The following is a 22,849-nucleotide window of genomic DNA, read 5'->3' on the forward strand; positions in this document are numbered from 1 at the left end:
GATTCACACAACAGGCCGCATAGGATCCAACTAGGAAAACATGTTTATTCAAATTCACCAGTGCAGTCAAATGACAAACGTAAATTTTTACACATCAACAGAAACAGACAAACATGGAGCAGTACTGCATTACACAAGTCAAGGTCAGCTAAGGTCGTAACACCTCCTGACACTGGAACAAACAAAACTGTTTTCGGAACAATCAGCTTCAGAGCATTCCGTGCGCGCTCATATTATTCTTATTATTATTTGCCAAGCAGAAAAGTGACATAAAAAAAGGTCCTCTGACCAACAGAAATCACTCCTTGTAGTCTTTTGTGTGTGAAGTTGTTATGATACACTGGCCCCTGCTGGTCAGGAGGCAGTTGTACAACAGCTGATTGAGCAGTAGGGAGAAATCACACTGATACAGGATCAGTTTTCCAAATCCCTCTAAAGGCTGCAGTACTAAGTCTGCTATTTCTCTCAAGACTGACCTTGAGTCCAACTTCTTGCACTCAAGCATCTTTTGATTTGGTTTTGCCTCAGTTTCAGACACTGCCAGGTGGCAATTTATTACATTTTGTGGCACCAAGTCAACACATTAAATCTACAAAGCTATAACAGCTTAGCCATTGCTTTTTTCCATCCAGTGTATCAGGCTGTCATATAAACAAACAAGATTGGAGTGCAATCATTTGCCAACTGAACGCTGTGGTCGTGAAAAAGATTTTGTCTCAGACCAGACTAGACCTGGTCTGTTTCTTGCACCTTGGACTGCAGACCTGGTTCAAAACTTTAGGGCCTTAGGGATTTAGGGACATGAAGCTGACCCTGTGTCAGTGCTACAGACGTATGTTACATTTATTCTAAATTGAGCGTGCATTTGTGTCTAAATGTAACATGGTAGAGTTTGCATGTATCCAATGCCGTGTTCCTCCTTCATAGTTGCTAGGCAGAAAAAGTCTACGCATGAAAACTGACAAACGTATGGAAAATGAAATTACCCGGAATATGGAAGACACAACAGAAAATTGGATAATCTAGAAATAAGGACTTTACATATTTATGTATTTGTGTGTATGTGAGAGAAAGAGAGAGGGAGAGAGAGAGAGAGAGAGAGAGAGAGCAATATCTACAATACACTGTATAGAAACGTCCAATCAATTCAGCAGATATGAGCACATGACCACTGTGTACAAGTCCGGTGTGATAATACAATCCTACACAATTCTTTTGTGTATGTGTATGTGTATGTAAATGTGTGTGTGTGTGTGTGTGTGTGCGTGTGTGTGTGTGTGTGTGTGTTGAAACAGCCAGTACGTTGTAGTGTTTAGGACTCTTCTCCATTGGCGCTATCACCATCATCCTCTCCCTCCTCCTGCTCTCCCTCCTCCTCCTCATCTTCATCTCTCCCTCTGCTTTTCATCTGCAGAGAAAGAAACAGGAACGTGACAAATTACATCAACTTGGAACATATTTCATTTAATTTAATTTAACGGGACTTTATTTATCCTACATGATGTGACTGAATGGGGACAATCCATTAAATTCCCTACAACATTTACACAAAAACAGGAAAAGGCAGGATTGGATATTATAAAAACATGCAAAATTGTGTTAAAACTGCAGAGTGCACTATTACTATTAAATATTGCCCATTATTAAAAAAGAGACTTCATTCATTTAACCCCTGCCTTTCTCACCATCTTCAATCTCGATTTTTCAATCCTTGCTCAATAGAGTTTGTTCTTTCCTTCTCCTCATCCTGTAACCTCTTTCATTCTGCCTCCCTCCCTCTCTTCATCCCTTCCTCACCTCCTCCTCCTCCTCCAGCAGATCTCCCTCCTCCTCGGAGTCGTTAAGCTCCTGGCTCTCCCTCTCTCTGTCCCTTTTCAGGCTGTCCTCCTTCTTGCTGGAGGTGGAGGAGTGGAGGGGCGACACCTCGCCGGGCTCCGGCTTGGAGCTCTTCATGTCTGAACGGACGGAGGGAGAGAGAAAGTGGGACAGAGAGAGAGAGAGAGAGAGAGAGAGAGAGAGGGAGAGATGGGTGACATGAATTGGAGGATTGGGGGTGATGAGGTGGAGTTAACAAGGGTCAAAAACGTTAGATCTTCTCCTCTCTCGTCTCTTTGGTTTCCTTTGGTATAAAGCATCACAGACCGCATTACCTCTCGCTGCCATTTGGAGCCGCCAACGTGCCAAAAGCTGCCTAGTGCAGCTTTAACAGGTGGTTACATCCGAGCAATCTGATTGGTCAAAGACAAGTCTTAACTGTTGTGATCATTTCCATAAAGCAAGCCAACTCTTGCGGTAACCAGATTGGTTGTGATTTTGCATTTTCTCTACACTGAATGAAATAGCTAAGACTTCAAACTGGATGTCATATCATTGTTTGTAAAGTTTGCTTTCCACTAACGTGCCTCCTGGGTTTCCCTCTGCCTAGCCTACCGGACTTCTTGCTGTGGTCCTTCTCCATGCGCTCCAGGCTCTCCAGCAGGTAGTCCACCTTGTGTTTGATCTGGGTGAGCTCTCTCTTGATGGTCTGCAGATCATCTACCTTCACTATGGAGAGAGGAGGGGAAGCAACCATTCAGTGGATGACTTGATCCAAGGGCAGAGAGAGTATTTAGTAGTAGTATTCAGACATATTTATGTGCAAAGGTGTGGCTTGAACATGAAAGAGCAGTGTGTGTGTGCCTGCGTGTGTGTGTGTGTGTGTGTGTGTGTGTGTGTATTAAACTACTTTCAAATAGTGTCTTGTGATTGTCTAAACTTTTTGGCATTCATTCTATGGTTCTGTGGCCACTCATTTGGTATTGAAATAGGTTAATTCTCTTTTTGGTTTGTGTGTTTTAGTGTGTGTGTGTGTGTGTGTGCGTGTGTGTGTGTGTGTGTGTGTGTGTGTGTGTGTGTGTGCCACCTACTGGTGCGAGAGGTCCTCTGGCTGCTCTTGGAGGAGGAGAAGCTGGTCTTGGTTCGTCGGCTCCCACCTCCACTCAGACTGACCCGCGGACGCTTGGAGGGGATAACGGCACGGGACAGGGGCGGCGGGGGAGGGGGCACCCGGGACTGGTACGAGTACATCCTAATAAACAATAATAATAATAATAATGATAATAAAATACATTTATAGAGCTTTTCAAAACAAAGTTACAAAGTGCTTCAGAAAAGGAAGCAGAGAAGGAAATCAATAAAAGCAACAAAACCTTAAACCAGCAGAAATAAAATAAACAAATAATACAATGACAATAAATTAGAAAATGATAGCAATCAATCTAAACACAAGTACAAGTTTATAAAAGTATGTTTTTGGGAGTCATTTAAAGGAAGACATACAGGACCTTAAAGAGATAAAATTGCCAAGACAGACATGAGGGGTAACCTTGTATTATTAGAAAGGTAAAAACACTTTTACAGCAAAACTGTTATTCTATTACAAAAATTTTTTTAATTTGCACAAAATCTGGAGATTTTTCGGTACATGTATCAACACATTAATTCATTATTTTTTTCATTCAATCTTTATTTAAATGGGACAGCACTGAGAACAAACTGTCATTTATAGTTGTAAAAAAATAAGTACATTGATATATGAGCATCATAACAACAAACATGCAAGAACATTCTGGACAATTCAGAGTTCAGCAACAACAGACAATAGGGACATTGCTAGAAAACACAATCATTTATTCTGACAATAGGCATGAACGATTCACTTAAAAATGATAGAGAATGGGCAGCTTACCTATCGTAGTAATCTCTTTGAAAGTCATAGTCCAGATCAAAAGAGGAACTGTGGAGAGAGTGGAAACGGGGTAGAAAGATTAACTACAGCAGAATGCGCTTACCTTTTGACATGACGTAACAGAGTTTGATTTTGTGTTCCCAAGTTAACCGTTTCCCAACCTGTCAGCATGCTGCAGTACTGAAGAGGATGAAATTGCGAAGAGTGTGTGTGTGTGTGTGTGTGTGTGTGTGTGTGTTGTCATGGTGAGCGTATGCAGTGTGCGGCACACACCTGTACATGTCTCCCGCAGAACGCTTCACCGTCTTCGATCTGTGAGGCTTCGGCTCGCCTGCCAGGTTGATGTCTGAGGGAAGGAAAGCATCGAGTCAAGGAAGGAAGGAAGGAAGGAAGAAAGGAAGGAAGGATGAGTTAAAAAGCGAAGGTGCCAGGAATGGCAGAATGGAGGAGAAAAAGGTGTTATGGACAGAATGTGCGAAATTCCAATTAACACCTATTATCACTGCTTCCCCTCCACCTGATGGTAAGTTACTTCGAAAGACAACCGAAGGCTTCGCCCCTGCCAGATGGCATTTGCAAATATTTCTTGGCATTTACTCTAACCTGCTTGGAGTAGCAGACGGGTCAAGTTTTCTAGAAAGTTTAGAACCTAAGCGGCTGCTTCTTTCTTTTGTTTGTTTTCAGGTGAGAGGTTCCCATAAGCCTCTTGGGGTTTTTTTTTATCTCACCTGCACTAAATAGTAATTCACATCCCTCCATCTTCCTTTTTTAATCACTTCACTTTTTTATCACTGAACTATCTGAAAGTCAAGCTATTTGAAAAGTACAATTCCCTGTGACTGAAACTGTTATCTGACACTATCTGGATGAGTCCGGATGAGATAAATCCCACCCATCTGCTGCTTCAAGCATGTTAAAACAAACACTTATATCCAGCCTGATCCTCCTCTTTCTTGGTTGGCTCGTCCTACAATTATTTTATCTCCATTCTTCACCACACACTGCAAAAATGCCTTAATAAGTAATTTAGTCTAACAGTGAGTCTTAAAATATTGTTTCAAAGAACTTTCTTGGATGTGATGTTCTTGTGATTTCAACAAATGTTATTCAGCCGAAATGCCAAATAAAAACCATTGCACCAACATTTCAAACTTTAGTCTCGTGTACAAAGGCGCTGATTGGCTCGATTGTTTCTCAGAGCGAGAACAAGCCGTTGACTAGAGCAACACCAGACTCTCTGAATCGCTCGACAAAATCTGAAAAGTGGGCGGGATGTGATTCAAGAGGAACCAGGCTACTAATTCCCGAAAATTCTTGAAACAAGTTGATTTGCATTGGAAACAAGTGAACAGGAAGATTGTAATTATTTTAAGAAAAATAAGATTTTAAGAGTCAATACTAGACTCAATGACTTCCCAGAGCAGCTCCACCACTGGGATTCCTCATTGCACCGCACCACACCACACCTGCTGAACCCCTCGCTTCTCCCTCCTCACCTAGCACCTGTCCCACGATCATGCGGCCGTCCTCTCCGCCCACGGCGGCCCGGGCGTTCCTCTCGTTGGAGTACTGGACGAAGGCGAAGCCCTTGTGCACGGAGCAGCCCACGATCTTGCCGTACTTGGAGAAGATGGCCTCCACGTCGGCCTTGGTGACCAGCAGCGTGTTGAGGTTGCCGATGAAGACGCGGGAGTTGAGGGAGCGGGGGTCCGTCTTGTTGGTCACGTTGCTGGCCATCAGGCTGGCGGCGGTGGATGACCAACTGGAGGGGGGGGGAGGATGGAGAGAGGTAGACATGGAATAGGGGAAAGGGGAAATAGTAAAGACGATGGAGAAGGACAGGGGTGAGCAAACGGAGAAACCGAGCGAAAGGAGGGGGAAAAATATGAGATGGAGGATTAGTATGGAGGGGGAGAGAGGAGAGACAATATGAGCGGGGAAGCAGTAAGCGGTGGAGAGAAGAGGTGTGAGACCAGAAGTGGGAGGAGGGGGAGAGAGGAAAGAGACAGAGGATGAGTGGATGGACGTGTAGAGCGTCTTTTGGACTGTATGGATCTGGGGAAACACTGCACCTGCTTTATCAGACTGACTGAGCTTTGCGACTGTAGCTAAGACGCAACTTGAATTGTGCAAAGTACACCTCATACTCTCATTTACTAATGTTAATATACGGCAAACACCTGTACTCTTCCTTAAATATACATAAAACATAAATGAGTGTTGTGTTCACTGTCAATCACGTAAATATTCAAGGTCTGACTACTTCCTACCTCCTACTGTGCAGTTTAGAGAGCAGAAAAGGGGGGTAGCTTCCTATATTTTACACACTAGCTGTGTGGTTGCACTTCCATCCATTGAGGGAAGTTAGACAGGAGGCTCTACATGTATCAGACAGCATAATATACAGTGTGATTGGGGTTTTGAAGCAGCCAGAACTCACTCCATTTTGTCTGTACTCTGGTCGGTGTGGAGGTCTGCCTGCCTGTCTGTCTCTGTTGGAGAGAAGAGCGTCGTTATTGGTCCCTGATCCCTGATGGGGGGAGGGGGGAGGGGGGGCCTCAGTGGGGGGGCGGGGGGCGGGGGGGGGGGTACTATGGGAGATGGAGTCAATGACTAAAGGGGAAAACATCTACTACACCTTCACGGAACTAAACCTCCAAAAAGTGGTGTTTTCTCTTGGGGTTTTTTGGCACTGACCAAGAGGTACATAACGAGGGGTGGTGGTGGTGGTGGGGGTGGGGGACTGGCTCCGTGAAAAAGGGCTGGTCAGGTGGAGGTAAAAAGAAAAAAAAAGAATGGAGGCTGTCATTAAAAAAAAAACCTGCGGGATAAATGTTTGTTATAATGGTAAAACATGACATTGCATGACAGTGAGAAAATAGCTTTTAACTGCCAAATACATTCAATTAAAAAGCATTTCGAGAACTGATAACTTGCATTCTCTAAGTATGAATGTACACAGCCAGTCACAAGTTTGGACACACCTGATTGACTAATACGTTTTTCATTCTCTTAAAGCCATTTTGATCTAAAGGCTTATGCTTAAATGCTTGAAATGTGTTTCTTAGACAAATATAAATAGTGAAGTTGATCCTATGGATGAATTTCTTTCCAAAGCCTTTGCCTTTCCATCAAGGCAAAGGGCGGCTACTTTAAAGAATCTAAAATATAAGAGTTTTGATTTCTTTAACACTTTTTTGGTCACTGCATGATTCCATGTGTGTTATTTCACAGTTTAGATGTCTATACTAATATTCTAAAATGTGAAAAATAGTAAGAAAATAAAGAAAATTGTATGTGTCCAAACTTCTGACTGGCAGTGTAAATTAGGACATGCTTGAATTGTTCACTTTTATGTAAAGCTTTGTGGGGGTTTTATTTCTGCATCCGTTCACACACACCTTGCAATGAGAAAGGACTGTCTTTTCTTGACTGCTGCTAATTCCCACTCAACCCTATAAGAAGCGCTCATCTTATTATCAACCACTTCAAGCCATCACAAAACCATATCTCAACTGCCAAAGTTGGTGACGCTGCCGGGCGGTCGGGCTGAGCTGTAACCCGGCAGCCTCTCCTCTCTCTCTCTCTCTCTCTGGCCGGTCGCTACTAGCAGGGGATTACATTGTTTGTGGCGGGGCTGTCTGGCCAAAGCTTAATGCTCTCCTCTCCTCTACATGATTTGGCAGCGACGTTTCTATTGCTTGGCAAGCTGACAGTTGTCTACAACACAGCGTGTGAACAGGAGGGGGAAATATCACAGGCCGCTTAGTAATGTTTATAATTCTTTGCGGCATGTAGGCCTGCAACCAGGATATTCAGAGTGGAATATCGATGGCTTATACATGGGCACTCCACATTATTTGCATGACAGAGACGGATATTGAACACAACCAATCAGGTCATATCCAGATCCAGGGCCGTTTCATTGTTGGATGGTAACAGCAGAACTCTTTATTGGAAGAGACTTTGGAATTACTTAGCAATATACATCTTCTGCATGAGTGTTTTTGATTCAGAACAAACAAACAAACAAACTTGCTAAATCATTTTATCTTGTATCCAGACGTATCAAGCTTATTTTAGGCTTAGGCTTTCAGGCTAAGCTTATTTGTTTAGTCAAATCATCTTACTGCACTGGCAGATTATTTTACCCGTTTCAACAAATTTGACTTTTTTTCAGGATACTGTAACTTGTTTCAGGACATTTACTTTATGATGAATATCAATTATGAATCATATCTATGATGAATGGTGGATGAATGAAGTCATTTTGGCATGTATCAAGTGAAATGTGTTGAAACCAGCAAGATTATCTGCCAGTGCAGTGAAATAATTTGACTAGAAATATCACAAAATAAGCTTGACAGGTCTGGCAACAAGTTAAAATCACTGGACAGCTTGCCATTTTTTGCAGTGAGCTTGTAGCTTAAATGGTAGAACATGACACTATTACTGCCAGTAGGGGTTCAATTCTCAGTGGGACACACACTAAAACTATCCATTCATGGCCCCTTGGCTAAAAATGTCCACCAAGTGGCACGTGATATTAACAGCTTATGAGATCTTTTGACATTTTAGCCTCTGCCTCATTTGGGCCTCATTGTATAATAAGTAATATGGCCGACTTCTGAGATGGCACATAGCGGACATCCTCAAAAATTCATTTTGGCTGGCCAGTGAGTTAATTCAAAGAATTCATTGGTATGAGTGAGTAGTGGTTTAATGTTTGTGCTTCAACTGTGAAAGACACTGCAACTGCAGCTCTCAAGACTCATGCTGGAAGACAGACAAGACAAAATACCTAACGAGAATCAGTGGCAGAAGGAGCAGCTTGGCAGTGGGTACAGATGTGTCACATGTATGCACTTTTGTGTGTGTGTTCTTAAGAGATTTTGGGAGTAAATCCGATCCAGGCATTTATTATAAATAGGAGTGTGTTCTTAATTTAACCTTCCTGGTTAAATGAGGTAAAAAAAATTCTATATATTTTCAGTATATACAATGGGTGATGGATCTGAGAGCGCGAAATATCAAGTCCTCCCCCTAACTCTATGCCATTACTAATAGGGATGTTTGAATTTGCTTACTCTATAGAGAGTAAAAAAAATGCTCATCACCTTTAATCAAGTAGATTCCATATTAGTAATTATTGAATCAGTTAGTAATTAATGGGTATACAATTTAAGCATGCTTATTTAATGATCACAAAACAATTGTTTGGAGAAATAATGATGAAATCACTATTATTATTATTAAGAGCAGCACCTCTAACAGGCAGGGACCTGTGTGTGTATGTGTTTAATAAACAAGATGTGATTCTATCAAATCACATGCACAGTCACAAATACAGAAAATCACATTACAAAGCAAAGGCAACAAAAATCAGGACTCATTCTGCCTTTGTCAGTGCCAGCCCATAATCCGAGGACTTGATGCAGGAGGGAGTCGAGGGAGTGTGTTATTCGGCGAAAGCTACAAATTGGGTTTCCCTTAATCAACGGTGAACATGATGCGTTTAATTATCTAAACTGGGAGCTGTGTGGGGGGGCTCATTTAGGAGGCGACCAATGTGAAACAGTTTGAAAATTAAGCGTTGATTCTCTATCACAGCACGAAAAACACTACATGCTACTTGCTCTAGGAAAATCCAAAAGGGGGGAAAAACAGGCTAAATCACAAAGGGGAGAAAACAGAACTGGAATGTAAAAAAACGATGCAAAAGTTGAGGTGAAAAATAAACCAAAAAAAGGTTGAGACCAACTTACGATTTGTCGCTGCTCAAAAAAGTGGCTTCAAAAACTAAACAGGGGGAAACAAAAAGGTAATATTAGAAATTAAGCCCTTTTAAAAATGACCTACATCTGTCATTACAGCTAGCAGGGGAGGGAAGAGTGAGAGGGCAAACTATGAAAACTAAGTGAAAAACAAAAGATTTGCCTAAATTAAATATCCTCAGTGCCACTGGCAAATTCCCACTGTGAATTTGTCCCAACTCCAACCCTAAAGAACCAGCATTTGCTATAGCATGGGGCTGAAATGTAATGCAATAAAACATGCATGCTTTCTGTATGGGGGCTGTTCACTCATTCATTCATTAATAATGCTTTATTCACTTTGAGACTACAATTGACACGATGAAAACCTTCAGCCTCAGTAATTTCATTATAGATTGAACCTTTTTTAATTAAAAAGATTTCCAAATTCAGTTGCTGAGCTGACTGACTTGAGGAATTTCGAGGAAACTGGCTCCAACCCTGCATGATTCAAACAGGAAAAAAAACAGTAATGAAAGGATTTAGGCCATTTTCTAATAGATAATAAAGTAAACATGGCTTTATTTATCAAGCTTCTCAGTAATGGAGTGATGATCTGGTTAGGGCTTTCTGCTTCATTATACCATTAAAATGGTCATCACAATGGGAATGGGAATAAGCCTAGTGATTTTATTAATGCTTAACGTATTTTAAAATGATCAAATAAATCAAATCATAGATACACTAGCAGCCAGAGACTTTGCATGTAATGGAATGGAAGGCTGTGAAGTTATTATTATTATTACTTCATAATTTAACATTGATTTAACCAGATTAGTCACAGTTTTACCAGAAGGGACTTCTGGTAAAGCAGCAGCAAATCTGGTTAGGCTTTGAGGACTAGTGGGTGCCAGAGCAGCCATTCACGAATCACTTAATGAATGATTAATTAATTGATCATGCTTAACAGAGCCTAGTCTGCTCACGCTGGTGTCCAGTTCTGCTTTGCTTTCGCTGCAACGCTACAGCAGCTCCAATTTGTGTTGTCCCTTAAACTGCCACTTTATTAGTGACATAAACATAATTGGATTCATATTAGAGCTGAACAATTAATAAAAAAAATGTAATCTAAATCCCAATATGACCTTCTGCAATTTCCAAATCGCAGAGGCTGCAATTAATTGCATTAAAAGAGAGAGAGAGAGAGAGAGGTGCATCCAAAATGGATTTCTGAACAAGGTGTTTTAGAGCTGCAGGTAATCTTTGGTACTAAACTAAAATACTGGGGAAAACCTTTCATCATACGCAAACTCAGTAAATCCTGCACACTGACATCTATTTTGTTTTCCAAATCACCTTTCTTAAAATATTTTTTTTTTTAAATGACAACAAAAAAAAAGTTTAAATAGCAATTGCAATATTCTGTTTAGCCTAGATTTTTTTAGTCAATATCTTTCAGCCCTATACTTCATATTAAAATCAAGTTCAGCTGAGGGGTTTATAGTGCCACAGTAAAACGTGGCACTATAACACCATAACAGTCAAGGCCTCCATCCCCTGCGTGGCTCAGCCTGGCGTCCACACAGCCAGGGGGATCATACGTCATACGAATATGGTATCATAATATCACGACTATGCAAATAAAGAGGGAAGGGAGCTATGACGCCTGCGAGCCTCCTGTGACTGATCTCTGGTTGTACTACCGCTGACCTAGAACCCAGACATCTGACTGAGGGAACCTGTGACGGCCCACTAGGCCTCCGTGTAGAGGTCAGAGGTCACGGCAGGCTGCAGAACAGAACAGCGCCCCTGGAGCCGGGGGGAGGAGGTCTTACTCAAGGACACTTCCAGAGGACACCCTTGGGGACATGGGAGGGGAGGGGGAGGGGGAGGGGATAGGAAGAGGGAGGGGGAGGGGGGATAAAAACTGGGACCCTGCAGCTTCAGAGCGATCTCTTTAACCACTTGGCCACCCTGCTTTCCTTCTGGAAGCCTTTTTGGATAACTGGACTAAGAACACTGCATAGATACAAGTGATCATTCGCTATAGGCGGTAAGAAAATATCTATGAATGCAAAAAGCAAAGAGCAATTAAGAGGTCTAGGCCTGGTTACAGCCTATTAAGGTTTTCCTAATAGGCCCATCTATCTGTAGGCCTTCCTCCTGTCTGTGTATAAGCTGTTCACCAACGCAGAATAAACTGGTAATGATTGCATGGGGATTCTCAATCTGCAAAAGGACTTTAATGTTTATCAGAATTACCAAAATATGCAAAAAAAATTATGTCGCACCAATGCTACAGGACTCCCAATAAATGAGTCTTTGACTGCACAAATACACCAAAACACTGTTGTGTACATGTTCCTTGAAAAACGCCCCCACTTCGCATTGGGAGGTAAAAAAAAAACATCTTGCCTGAAAAATTACATCACTCCTGAGAGATTTACTGCAGAAAGTAGCTGTCTCAGCACCGCCAAAAGCACAAGGAAAACACGAAAAACAGATCTTATCAGTCAATTTTCAACGACTGCACATCAAGTTACAGGTGGGGGGAAAACAAAGAGATTGAGAATAAAAAGCCTTTTAAAAACATACTTCCAGAAAAAGGGCGACCAGTTTTGCACACTATCATTTGTCCAGAAAAGCTTGGAACAATCTTCGATATTTCTTTCCTCGAAAACATGACCACAATCAGATAAACAATACGCTCATATAGCAGCCCTGAAAAATGGAGGTTTGAAATGTCTCATTCGAAAAATAAGGCAAAAATCTTGCTGTGGAAGCTACTTAACACTAGTTCTGCGCAGCTTATATTGCCACCCGCTGCATCACAAAATGTACGCCACTAAAGCCAACACAGTCTCAGAATACCAGCCAGAAAAATGCATTAAAAATAAAAACAAAAAGTCCCAAAGATGGTTCAAAGTCAGAAAAAAATAAAAAAAATAGAAAAAATCTCTCGGTTAAAAATACTCACCAGGAGCTTAATATTAAAAATGAGTAAAATTCAACGTTGTTTTACTTGGGTAGGTTACGATCCGTTTACGGTTCTGCTGGCTGATACCATCACCTTGAAACCAGTGGACACGAAATGGCGTCGAGTTGTACACATAAGAGAAGAGTCACGCCCTCTTCTGAATACCGAGCTCTGATTGGCTGGTAACAGCAGACTGTGGGGATATACCCTTCCCCGATTGGTGGATACGCAACTCAGTCCAGACCACGAATGACGACACAGCCTTACGAAATAGAAAAATAGTGATCTTGTAATGTATTGTATTCTTGATTGTAATTAAATATGAACACTTATTCATGACTCAATAAGAATATTAGTCTTTTAAAGAAGATTTGATGAGATCCTACCTAATTGCATCACATAATTGAGATTTGTTGACAACAAATAAGATGTATTTTTAATTCATTCTTTATTTCTGTTTTATTTGTTGTCTGCCTCTTGGTTATGCACTATTGTGTGTAATTCCCTTTTTTTTTTAAGTGTTACTGTACATGTTTTGTGATTATTGGTATCTGATTATTGGTATTTTCTTGTATTTTAAATGAAAAACAGAAGAATATAGCCTAGAAGAATGTTATATACCATATAATAAAACTATAAAGATATAATATCCTATATGAATATGATAGGAATATTGTACTGACACCATAGGAGATAAAATACCATAAAGTATGATGAGGTCACTAAACTCAATGACACACTGTAAGCCCCTATAGGAATATTATAGTGATGTTTCATTAGGGCAAACACACACACATACACACACACATACTCAAAACTGTTTTTTTTATTGCATCTATGCATTTATACTCAAACATAATTAAAAATTGAAAGGCATGTGATACACACCTGGCCTTTTTCATACTGGTAAACAACATTGTGCTGCACAAACTTAACTGTGACAACAATGTCAAAAAAAAAAAAAGAAAAGAAAAAAAGAACAATCACAAACTATTTTATTAAAACATTACCCCGCTGATACACCTGTGACTGAATGGTTTTGATCAAGTAATGTGTCAGCAAGGTCACCGCTTCAACTTCTGTGAGAATGGACCTGAAATGTAAACAAACATGGGTTTGTCATGAACGAGCGAGACAGAGAGAGAGAGGGAGAGAGAGAGAGAGAGAGAGAGAGAGAGAGAGGTGTATTCAAGCGTGATCAAGTGCAGTACCTTGGATGTCGGCCATCCTCCTGCGGTTTCGAGGCAGGGTGAGGTCCGGTCTTGAGGCGGACTCCGGCGTCCTCAGCACCTCCTCCAGCCTACACTGCTCCTCACTCTCCTGATAATCGACAGATAGTCAGTAGTTAACAGATAATAAGAGCAAGTGATGAGAAATGACTTGTTTTTATTCTGTTATACTGTTACTATCACTTTGTTATTGTAGCCATAAAGCCTTGGCAATGTATGTTATCCAGAATGGTACTTCCATAGAACTTGAATGGATAGAACGGTCCTTTACTGCTTGCCATGTTCATTTGGCAAGTACAGCATAAAATTGTGATTATAGGATTTGAAGGGTTAATTGCTATGGTGACAAAGCAAGTCTGGGCATTAAGGCCAAAGTCTGTGTGGAAGAAATTAAGATTGAATAATTTATATGCAGTAAGTATATAATTCTTTCTTTAGTGTGTATCTGTTTGCAGAGTGGAAAAGTACTGAATCCTTCATGCAAATTGTTTACCAAACTGTGGAAGAAATTAAGATTTAATCATTTATTAAGTAGCTATATTCTTTCTTTAGTCTGTACCTGTTTGCATGAAGGATTCAGCAGTTCTCCACTCTGCAAACAGATACACACAAAAGAAAGAATGTTATACTTAATGCATGTAAATGATTAAACCTTAATTTCTTCCAAAGTCTGTCACACTTGCTTGAGAACTGTGTGTGTCTGTTGTGCTTAATGCTCAGTAAACTGTCCAAACTTAACTGAAAGCTGATGTTAGCAACAAGGTTAATGTATCAAAGTAAACCTGAGGAAGCAACAAGCAAAACGCACTGTCCGCTCCTTTTATTAAGCCTATTTGCAAATGCTGTAAAAAAAAATAAAGATGTGATCACATTTTCAGCAAAGCCTATTACGGGTATGTCGTTCTATGTTCATTCAGGTCTATTTAAAGCTGCACTGGGCAATTTCACATAACCTGATATCCTCCATAGTCTCCATTTGTGGGTTAGCTCGTCCTTCTTTTATCATATGAATTAGGTTTCTGTATGAATGCTCACCTTGGATTATGGCACAAAGGACCACAACATCAAATCTACTGGTAAATCTCTGTCTCCCTACCTGAGGTGGAGTCTGCTGACGTTTCCTTCTAGCTCCAGGCGTGTTGGGTCCCGGGCTTTCCACTCCACCTTTCTGCCGTTCCCTCTCTCTCTCCCTCTGCTGAAGGATGGCCTGCCGCGTGGTCCTGTACTCCAGAGAAAAGTTACTGACGGTTTTGCAGAAGTCCTCCGCATTTGTGTCTCGCACCACGGCCCGGGAGTAGCCGAGGAATAACAGGAAAGAGTGGAACCTGGACGGACAAAAATGAGAGAAATAAAGAGGAAGACAATGAAACGCAAAGAAGGGAAATGTTGGCCTTTGCCTAATGTGCCAGACAATCATATGGCAGCTGCTGGTTTGTGATGCTGTTTTATACTTAGATGAGGGTTAAAGAATAAGGTAAAATGGTGAATACATTTTTCACAAGCTGTACTTGTTCATGGCCTAATTGGTAGTAGAATAATTTGATAAATGACAGATGATAAACTAAACTAAACTAAACTAAACTAACTGGTCCACAGGGGAAGTTAGAATAGAAAAAGATTCATGAAATTGAATGAGAAGGCATTATCAAACTGAAGAATAGAGAGGTGTAACATATTCACGACACTGTTAATAGTCTCCATCATATCCTAAATTTGTGTATCCAGCATATCCCATTCCTGTTAAAAGTGACACCTCACTCTCATGGGGAATCATTATGACTCAGGGAATTTCAGATTAGTACAGATTATTTTTTACACAGTTTTTTGACTATACTGGCAGCCAAGGACTTTGCCAGTAATTAGTAGTACACTGAGTTAAACACACTCTTTTATGACTTTAATTTTAATATTATATTAATATAATTTCATTTATAATTTCATTTATATTATATATAATTTAATATAAATAAATGTCTCTCTATCGCTGATTGATAAAACACAGTCGCGATTCAATGCAGTTAATGAAAGCTTTTAGATTTGCTGTTATAAAAACCCGGTGTCAGGGAGGTCTTTCTTGGGAAAACCGTAGGAGAAGTGATGCGGTTTGTGTTTCTGGCAGCAGCAACATTTTTTTTTGGAGTAAATGGAAGAAGAACTGGGTAGTTATGAGCAGCGATAGCCAACATCCCTGTGAATTTTTCCCTTACCTGTTGACGACTCGACGATGGACGGCTCTCAGGACCTTCAGCCTCCCCTCGCACTCTTTCAGGAACTTAGGCAGCCTGCGGCGGAGGGAGCCGTCTGGGGCCGAGGCCTCTTCCTCTCTTCCCCTCCTCTTCTCCCCCTTTCCTCCTTTCCTCCTCTCCTCCACCCGCTCCAGTACCTGTAGCTGCTCCCATGATGCTTTGCACAGGGCCTCTAGCTGGGTGAGGTTGGACTGGACTAAGGAGTAGTCGCACTATATAGACAAGAAAGAGAGGGTACGCTCTGATTGTGCACTTTGGGGTAAGTCCAACTCTCCGATTCAAAGAGAGACAGACTTCTCTGAGTCCGGTCTCAAGAACGTCTCGGATTTGTCTTGTTCTTGTTTGACTTGGACTTGTCTTGGTCTCAGCTACTATTGGATATTGACTCAACCTTTAACTTTAATCTAAAAATTTGAAAAATGAGCAATTTTATTGATGTTTGCTTGATTTTTTCCCCCAGCAGTACAAACAATATAAGGGATTTCACATGTGGAAGCCTGTGTATGTAATGGTCCTCAAACTTCTATGCATTGATTAGTCAGTTCCCATGCATTGATTAGTTGGATGTTCAAGGGTATAGTACAGAGTGGATTTGCAGATAGACTTGCAGTACATCTCTGTTCATCCTTAAGAAACATTATTTTTGCATTCGGAAATACATGAACACGGTTTATTGCCTGTTTTGGTCTTGGTCTTGAACAGGATTTGATTTGTTCTAGTCTTAGTTTTGACCTGGTCTCAGCCTCCTTTGGACCTGGACTTGGCATTGACTTGGCCTCGTCTGGTCTTGACTACAACCCTGACTAAAAGCATTTTGCCATCCAATCACTTATTTACAGAACATTACATAACCCTGCCCCAGACACAGACACATACACACACAAACACACCCACACAGACACACATATACATAGACCCAGCCGTACGCACACAGACACACAGACACACAGACACAAGTATGCACCTTGCTTGCTTTGGTAGCAGCGGTGATGTCAGAGTAGAGGTCCGAGGATTGTGGGTAGAGCTGCAGCAGCAGGACACAGACGTGGTGCAGCAGCGGCTGGCGAGAGTGTGTATCCCTCACCTGGGACAGCTTCCCCAGGTAACTCAGCTCAAAACCACGGGCCTTGGTGCATTTATATGTGTTTTGTGTGTTTGTATGTGTTATGGGGCAGAAATCGACATTCACAAAAAGACTTAATAACATTCGGAGATGCATAAAAGATGGATCACAGAAGATATAAGGCCACAATTAAGCACTCACCTTACATCCATTGAGAAAGTTACCAATCGCTAGCACTGTAGCCAGAATGCATCTAAAGGTCTGACTGGCTGCTAGCTGCTCCATGGCCAACTTCAGGTGGAAGAGAGGCTCAGCAATTTCCTGTTAAGAGGAGGGACACATGGAGAGGGCAATGAGATGATTCATACAGAGTAGGTAATCCATGTTTATTTTATTTTGGTAACATCTTTTGTGCTAATAAGCGCTCGTGTGGTGTTTCTGCACTGCACTTCCCAGAGATCACCTGTCACTCAAACAGTGTGTCCAGTACTGTGACGTCTTTTTCATTGGATTTTCTGTTGATGAAGTTTGAGTTTCTGTAGATGGCGCTCTTTTCTTTGTCTGTTCAGCCATGAAGGCTATCGCTGCTCATGCTAACTACCCAGATCTTATTTATTCCAAACAAACCGGAAACGTAAAATGCATCACTTCCTATGCGCCAGAGAATCTTTCCTGGGAAAGGCCTAGTCATCGGGTGTTTAGAACAGCAAATGTAAAAGCTTTCATGAACTGGGTATAGGTCGAATCACTATTGCATTATATTATTAGAGAGTGGCAAAACAGACATTTAATTATATGGAAATGTTGTGGATTATTACTTTCAATTTCATTCCACATCAGCTTCTCCACCTTCGCTCACCCTCTCTAAAGTGTCGTAGTCCAGAGCAAAGGCCCAGAGCTGAAGCCTGGAGCTCAGGTGAGGGATTTCCCCCAAAGTGAGGAGGCAGAACTCGGCCGGGGCCAGAGGGGAGCGGGGCGACTGGGCCTTGGCTTCCTGGATCAGACAAAGTTCCTCCTCACTTGGGACGAGCGCTTGGAGCCGCTGTGTTAGAGGGGGGTGTGGAGGGAGATGGAGAATGTGAAAAAGAGAGATAGAAAGGCGGGGAGAGGCACATAGGTCGCTTCAGAAATAGAGATGGTGAATCCATGTTATTGAATTTTAATCATTTTAGAAAAGGTTAAGAAAGCTTAATGTGGGGGTGTCCTGGTGGCTCAGTGGTTTAAGACATGTACCATGTAAAAACCGACCCAGGACCTTTGTCGCATGACGCATGCCCCTCTCTCTCTCAACTTTGAACTGTCTAATAAAGGCAAAAGTGGCAAAAAATAATCAAAAAAAGAAAGCTTTATGTTAGAGACAATTTTAGAGAACGTATCAATATCAAATCTGACAAAGAAGAATAGATAGATTCAGGGCTATCTGTGTCCATAATCTATTTGATACCACCGGCCCTGGTACCCATCATATATCCTGTCGGACCAAATTTCATCAGGACCTTCTCTCTTGTGTCTATACTCTGCATCTCTCTCAGGTTTCATACATTCCCAATAAAGAAATACTAAGGGCAGCAGATTGCTCACCCAACAAAAAACAGATCTAGAGGTCAATCAAATGCTGAAGCCCGACTTCTGAAGGACGTGACCACTGCTGTACCTGGACGTCCTCTCTGTCCAGAACGCTGCTGTCCATGCTGTAGATGGCAGGGGGGAGGAGGCGGGGAGGGGGCAGGCTGCTCAGGGCGATGGTTATGATGTTACTCCGCTTCACACCCAACACTGAGACTGAAGGCTGCTTCTATGTCGGGAGAGGAAAGAAACAGAGAGGGAGATGAGATGCAATCATGAGAGTAAATACATTTTAGGGTTTATTTTATGCTGCATTCATGTGATGTTGGATTTATAATAAATATGAGCTGCCAACTGGGAAAAATCCTAGTGATAATTAGGACTTAAAGAGTGACTAAACCCCACCCAAATCTAAAGGTGAAAAATAAGGTATTGAACTGGTCATCTGCTATTAGTGGTGACCAAAGACCAGCCAATAGCAAATGACCAGTTCAGTACCCTACTTTTCACCATTAGGTGTCACTCTTCACCACAGATTTGGGTGGGGTTTAATTACTTTTTAATTAAGTAGGACTTCCACAAATTGCGAAAGAGAATCCACTGATGTCGACAGTCCAAGATAAAATTATCACAGTAATACAATCAGCTCTACTTATGAAAGGCGAGTAATATCTCCCGCAATTTGTCCATGGTTGATTTTAAATCCATAAATAAAAATGATTTTAGATTTGAGTGTTCCAATGAGTCATACACATGAACACTAACAAGTTGTGACGTCATCCCATCCTTTCACTTCTTCCGATATGACGTAGCACTTTGGTACCACACTTGTGGGTTTTGCCACACAGGACAATACATCGACTCCCAGAATTTTAGGGAAAGTATTCGATGGAAGGAAACTATTTGAAAATCGGTTTAGTATACTTTTCTGTGATTGTCAACTGACCTGACACCATATTAATTGCCCTGATATGGTAAACCCCACCCATCTAATACGCCAAGCAATACTCTATACATCCCAAGCATAAAACGAACACAGCATCATTACTTGCAGCTCCTACTTGACCCACGGTTGCTTCATAAACCTGTATATTGAATTAGAGGGAGACTGTGAAGTGAAGAAAAATAAGTAAATCAGCACTATCTAACAAGAGGATGCAAGCCATCAGTTTTGAAACACAAATGTCTGATTCATCGCTGCTGCTCCTGAAGCACCATCCTCTCTCATAGCTCTTACCCGCCACCCACCAACCACATGACAGGTGGTGCCTTTGCCCTTGGACTCAAACAGGTACTCCAGTCGGTTTGTATCCACGTGGACCGGCTCAAGCCCAGCCCAAATAGTCTGGGTCCCAAAGCGGGTCACCTTGGGCAGGGGAGGCAAACTCTGAAGTTCCCTCCAGTGGAGCTTCAAGGTACGATTTCTAATGGTTGTGCCCTTAAGGGAGGCAGGGGGCAAGGGTGGGGCTAGGGGAGGAAGAGGAGGCGGGGCCGGAGGGGCTTGGACACATCCTGACGTTTCATTGGTGGAATTGGTCCCGTCTTCCTCCGCGCTGTCTAATCCCAGGTCTTCCTCGTCCCAGAGGTCCGAGAAATCCAGGGTGTTGAGGCGGAGACGAGGAGCAGGTTTTGGAAAAGAGGCCCAGGATTGGTCGAAATCCCAGGTGGGGTGGGAGTCCTTGGTTTGGTCCGACTCCTTCATTGGTCTTTCAGAGTTTTCCTTAAATCGAGAAAAATGTCCTGTTCAGTAGCAGTAACTGGATAAATTGGGTTAAGATTTGTTTGTGCCTGAGAAAAGGTGCCTCCAAAAGTGTTGCACACTCATTCCTCATATCAGAAAACGAGGCCTTTTCAGATAAACAGTGTACTCTGTCACTGCTGATTCCTTAGGTTCCTCTCAGCAGCTAAACTTGATTCCCTCTTGTCTGTTCTTCTCACTGTGCTGTCAGCAATCCACTCAGAGACTCCTTGTATTCATCTGAATGTCTCTGGATGCTCTGCCTCACTCGTTGACCACAGAAGCTCATAACTCACACAAGCAAACCATAATCTTTGAACCACCTCTGGGTGTTCTCGCAGTAAAGCAACCTGTAATTGCCTTGGGTGCAGTGTTTGTCCTTCAGAGTTTCAGAGAGTTGTCGAAAACTGACACTTCAATCCAAAATTCGATTGCTGTCCTGCCTCCGCTTCAGAAAGTTGTCGAAAACTGAATCCATTTGAAGAGAAAGCATTTCATACTGCATTTCTTGATGGGTTGAATTTAGTCCCAAGTCTAATTCTAATGAGAAAATCCAAGGAACGGCTCTGCGCAGCACTTCCAAAATATCCAACTGACCTGCTTCTGCAGCTATCCTCTCTTTCATCTCTCTCTCTCTCTCTCTCTCTCTCTCTCTCTCTCTCTCTCTCTCTCTCTCTCTCTCTCCCATTCGAACAGTTGGTGCATCAGTCTCGGTTTATTTGAGTTGCACCCTTTCCCTTAATTTCCTTATCGAGCCAGCATCTCCTGTTTGTATTGCTACTTGTGTATACACAAGCCACTCTATCTGCCTCTGAAGATCTCTCTCTTCCCTCCCTCTTTTTCTCCCTCCCCCCTCTCCGCTGTATGTGTATATTGGCCTCTTTCTCCAAAGTTTGCTCTGCATCACTTTCATATTACATACAGCTTTGTGGTGACGTGTGTTTGACAGATGCAATAACAAGGACACTAAATGAATGGGAAGCTGTCTTGTTGACATGCACAGACAGAGTTTCACATTATATACTGACACACATGGCACAAGGACGACAGGACCTCACATATGGCAAAAACCTCTACATTCAATAAGTTTCAGTATTTTGTAATTGATGTTAAGAAACCATATTCAAACCATATTAAGAAACTAAGAGAAAATGATGATGATGGACAATGCATAAGGGGAATTGATATGCTCCATCTAAAAAAGGAAAAAATATTAATTAATAAGACATTACAATGCACACAACAAATATCACACAGTTACTGGGTGAAACAAATTGGAATCAAAGATCATGGGAAAGTATCTCTGAATCCTTAAGTGATGAAGTTGCAATGTCCACTGCATCGCCCCAAAACATACAGTGCACACTGTGTTCATAGGAGTCATTTGCATGGTTGACATGCAGCCATAATGAGGATCCCTCCCTCAGTCATTAGGTCTCCCCTAATTACACTTGATCTGGTATAGTGGCCCTGCTGTCTGGAGGGGCCAGTGAGGCTCATGGGACATTTGGGTCAAAAACAGCTCTTTTTAACTTTTATTTATGAAGGGAAGGTTTCTGAGGATAAATGCTCTTTTTCAGCCCCTCCATGCTTCACATTCATACAGTTACATACATTCACACCTGGGAGCTGCAGTCACAGTCTTATACTGTTGGCTGCTGAGTAGATTCACAGGAGCAAATGGTCTCTATCGGATGAAAACATCATAATTCCAATTTCTGTGATTTTGCATGTTTTAATGTCAACTGAAGGATTTCATGCTTGTCTAGGGGTTGAGATACAACCCTTGGGTTTATGAAATGATCGTCAAGCTAAACACAAGGTTGGTTTTCTTAGTTGCTGAAAAGTTTACATTTTGGAGATACAAGGTTTTGGAGGCTTAGTGCCTTGCTCAAGGCTTCCTCGATGGTATTTGTTGAAGGAGGCAAGAGTGTAACTCATCCATTTTCCCCACCCAATACTGTAGGCTACATTACTGAATCTATGACAAACAGATGACACCTCACAGAACTGGTGACAGGTTTATTTGGAGATTTCAAACTTCATATTAACCAAAATGAATGACTACGACTGAATGAAGCCGCAAAATATCTAGGTGTCAAAATATATGTAAATGAGAATTAAACTGGATTTGGCGAGGGCATTAATATTCTGGCTCTGCTGTTAAGTTATTCAAATCCTGGTAAAACCCTTCACTGCCCCGACTGTGCAGCCCTTTGTTGATCGGAACATGGTGCAGTCAGTGAAACCCAACAGACAGATTTCCCCATGGGAACGGACGTTTCCGGGTGATTTCCTTTGATGAAACTGCCCTGGGACTTCCGAGTTTGTGCGTCCGTGTGTGTGTGTGTGTTTGTGTGTGTGACTGTGCTTGTGCATGTCTGTGCATCTGTTCCTCTCTATTTTATTGTGAATGTGTGCGTTTATGAATATGTTGTCTATTCCCAGGGATATGACTGTGTTTGTGTGTGTGTGTGTGTGTGTGTGTGTGTGTGTGTGTGTGTGTGTATGTGTGTACCGTATGTCCGTCCCACCATACATATGCAGTCT

General features: G+C 41.9%; 2 protein-coding genes across 3 annotated transcripts; both read right to left on the reverse strand.

Moving 5' to 3' along the window:
• Window positions 1–221: 221 nt before the first annotated feature.
• LOC139641036 (heterogeneous nuclear ribonucleoprotein C) lies at window positions 222–12,531 on the reverse strand. The gene is made up of 10 exons (XM_071515254.1): window positions 12,458–12,531; window positions 9,493–9,526; window positions 6,168–6,219; window positions 5,224–5,489; window positions 4,001–4,073; window positions 3,728–3,775; window positions 2,907–3,067; window positions 2,431–2,544; window positions 1,798–1,955; window positions 222–1,408 (listed from the first exon to the last, which is right to left on the reverse strand). The coding sequence occupies exons 3-10, from the start codon at window positions 6,170–6,172 to the stop codon at window positions 1,313–1,315; spliced, it is 921 nt and encodes a 306-aa protein (XP_071371355.1). The 5' UTR covers window positions 6,173–6,219; window positions 9,493–9,526; window positions 12,458–12,531; the 3' UTR covers window positions 222–1,312.
• Window positions 12,532–13,298: 767 nt separating this feature from the next.
• Window positions 13,299–20,880, reverse strand: LOC139641049 (FH1/FH2 domain-containing protein 1). 2 transcript variants are annotated; one of them, XM_071515278.1, is made up of 10 exons: window positions 19,799–20,880; window positions 18,650–18,790; window positions 17,855–18,037; window positions 17,197–17,316; window positions 16,897–17,058; window positions 15,894–16,144; window positions 14,783–15,011; window positions 14,246–14,278; window positions 13,669–13,777; window positions 13,299–13,550 (listed from the first exon to the last, which is right to left on the reverse strand). In XM_071515278.1, the coding sequence occupies exons 1-10, from the start codon at window positions 20,261–20,263 to the stop codon at window positions 13,522–13,524; spliced, it is 1,722 nt and encodes a 573-aa protein (XP_071371379.1). In that variant the 5' UTR covers window positions 20,264–20,880; the 3' UTR covers window positions 13,299–13,521. The 2 variants fall into 2 exon arrangements, with proteins under 2 accessions (XP_071371379.1, XP_071371380.1); XM_071515279.1 differs by lacking the exon at window positions 14,246–14,278.
• Window positions 20,881–22,849: the final 1,969 nt, after the last annotated feature.

The sequence above is a fragment of the Centroberyx affinis genome, unplaced genomic scaffold (assembly GCF_046629955.1).
Source record: "Centroberyx affinis isolate AG114_WGS23_722 - 3 ecotype Tasmania unplaced genomic scaffold, CSIRO-AGI_Caff_v1 ptg000334l_1, whole genome shotgun sequence".
Taxonomy (NCBI): Eukaryota; Metazoa; Chordata; class Actinopteri; order Beryciformes; family Berycidae; genus Centroberyx; species Centroberyx affinis.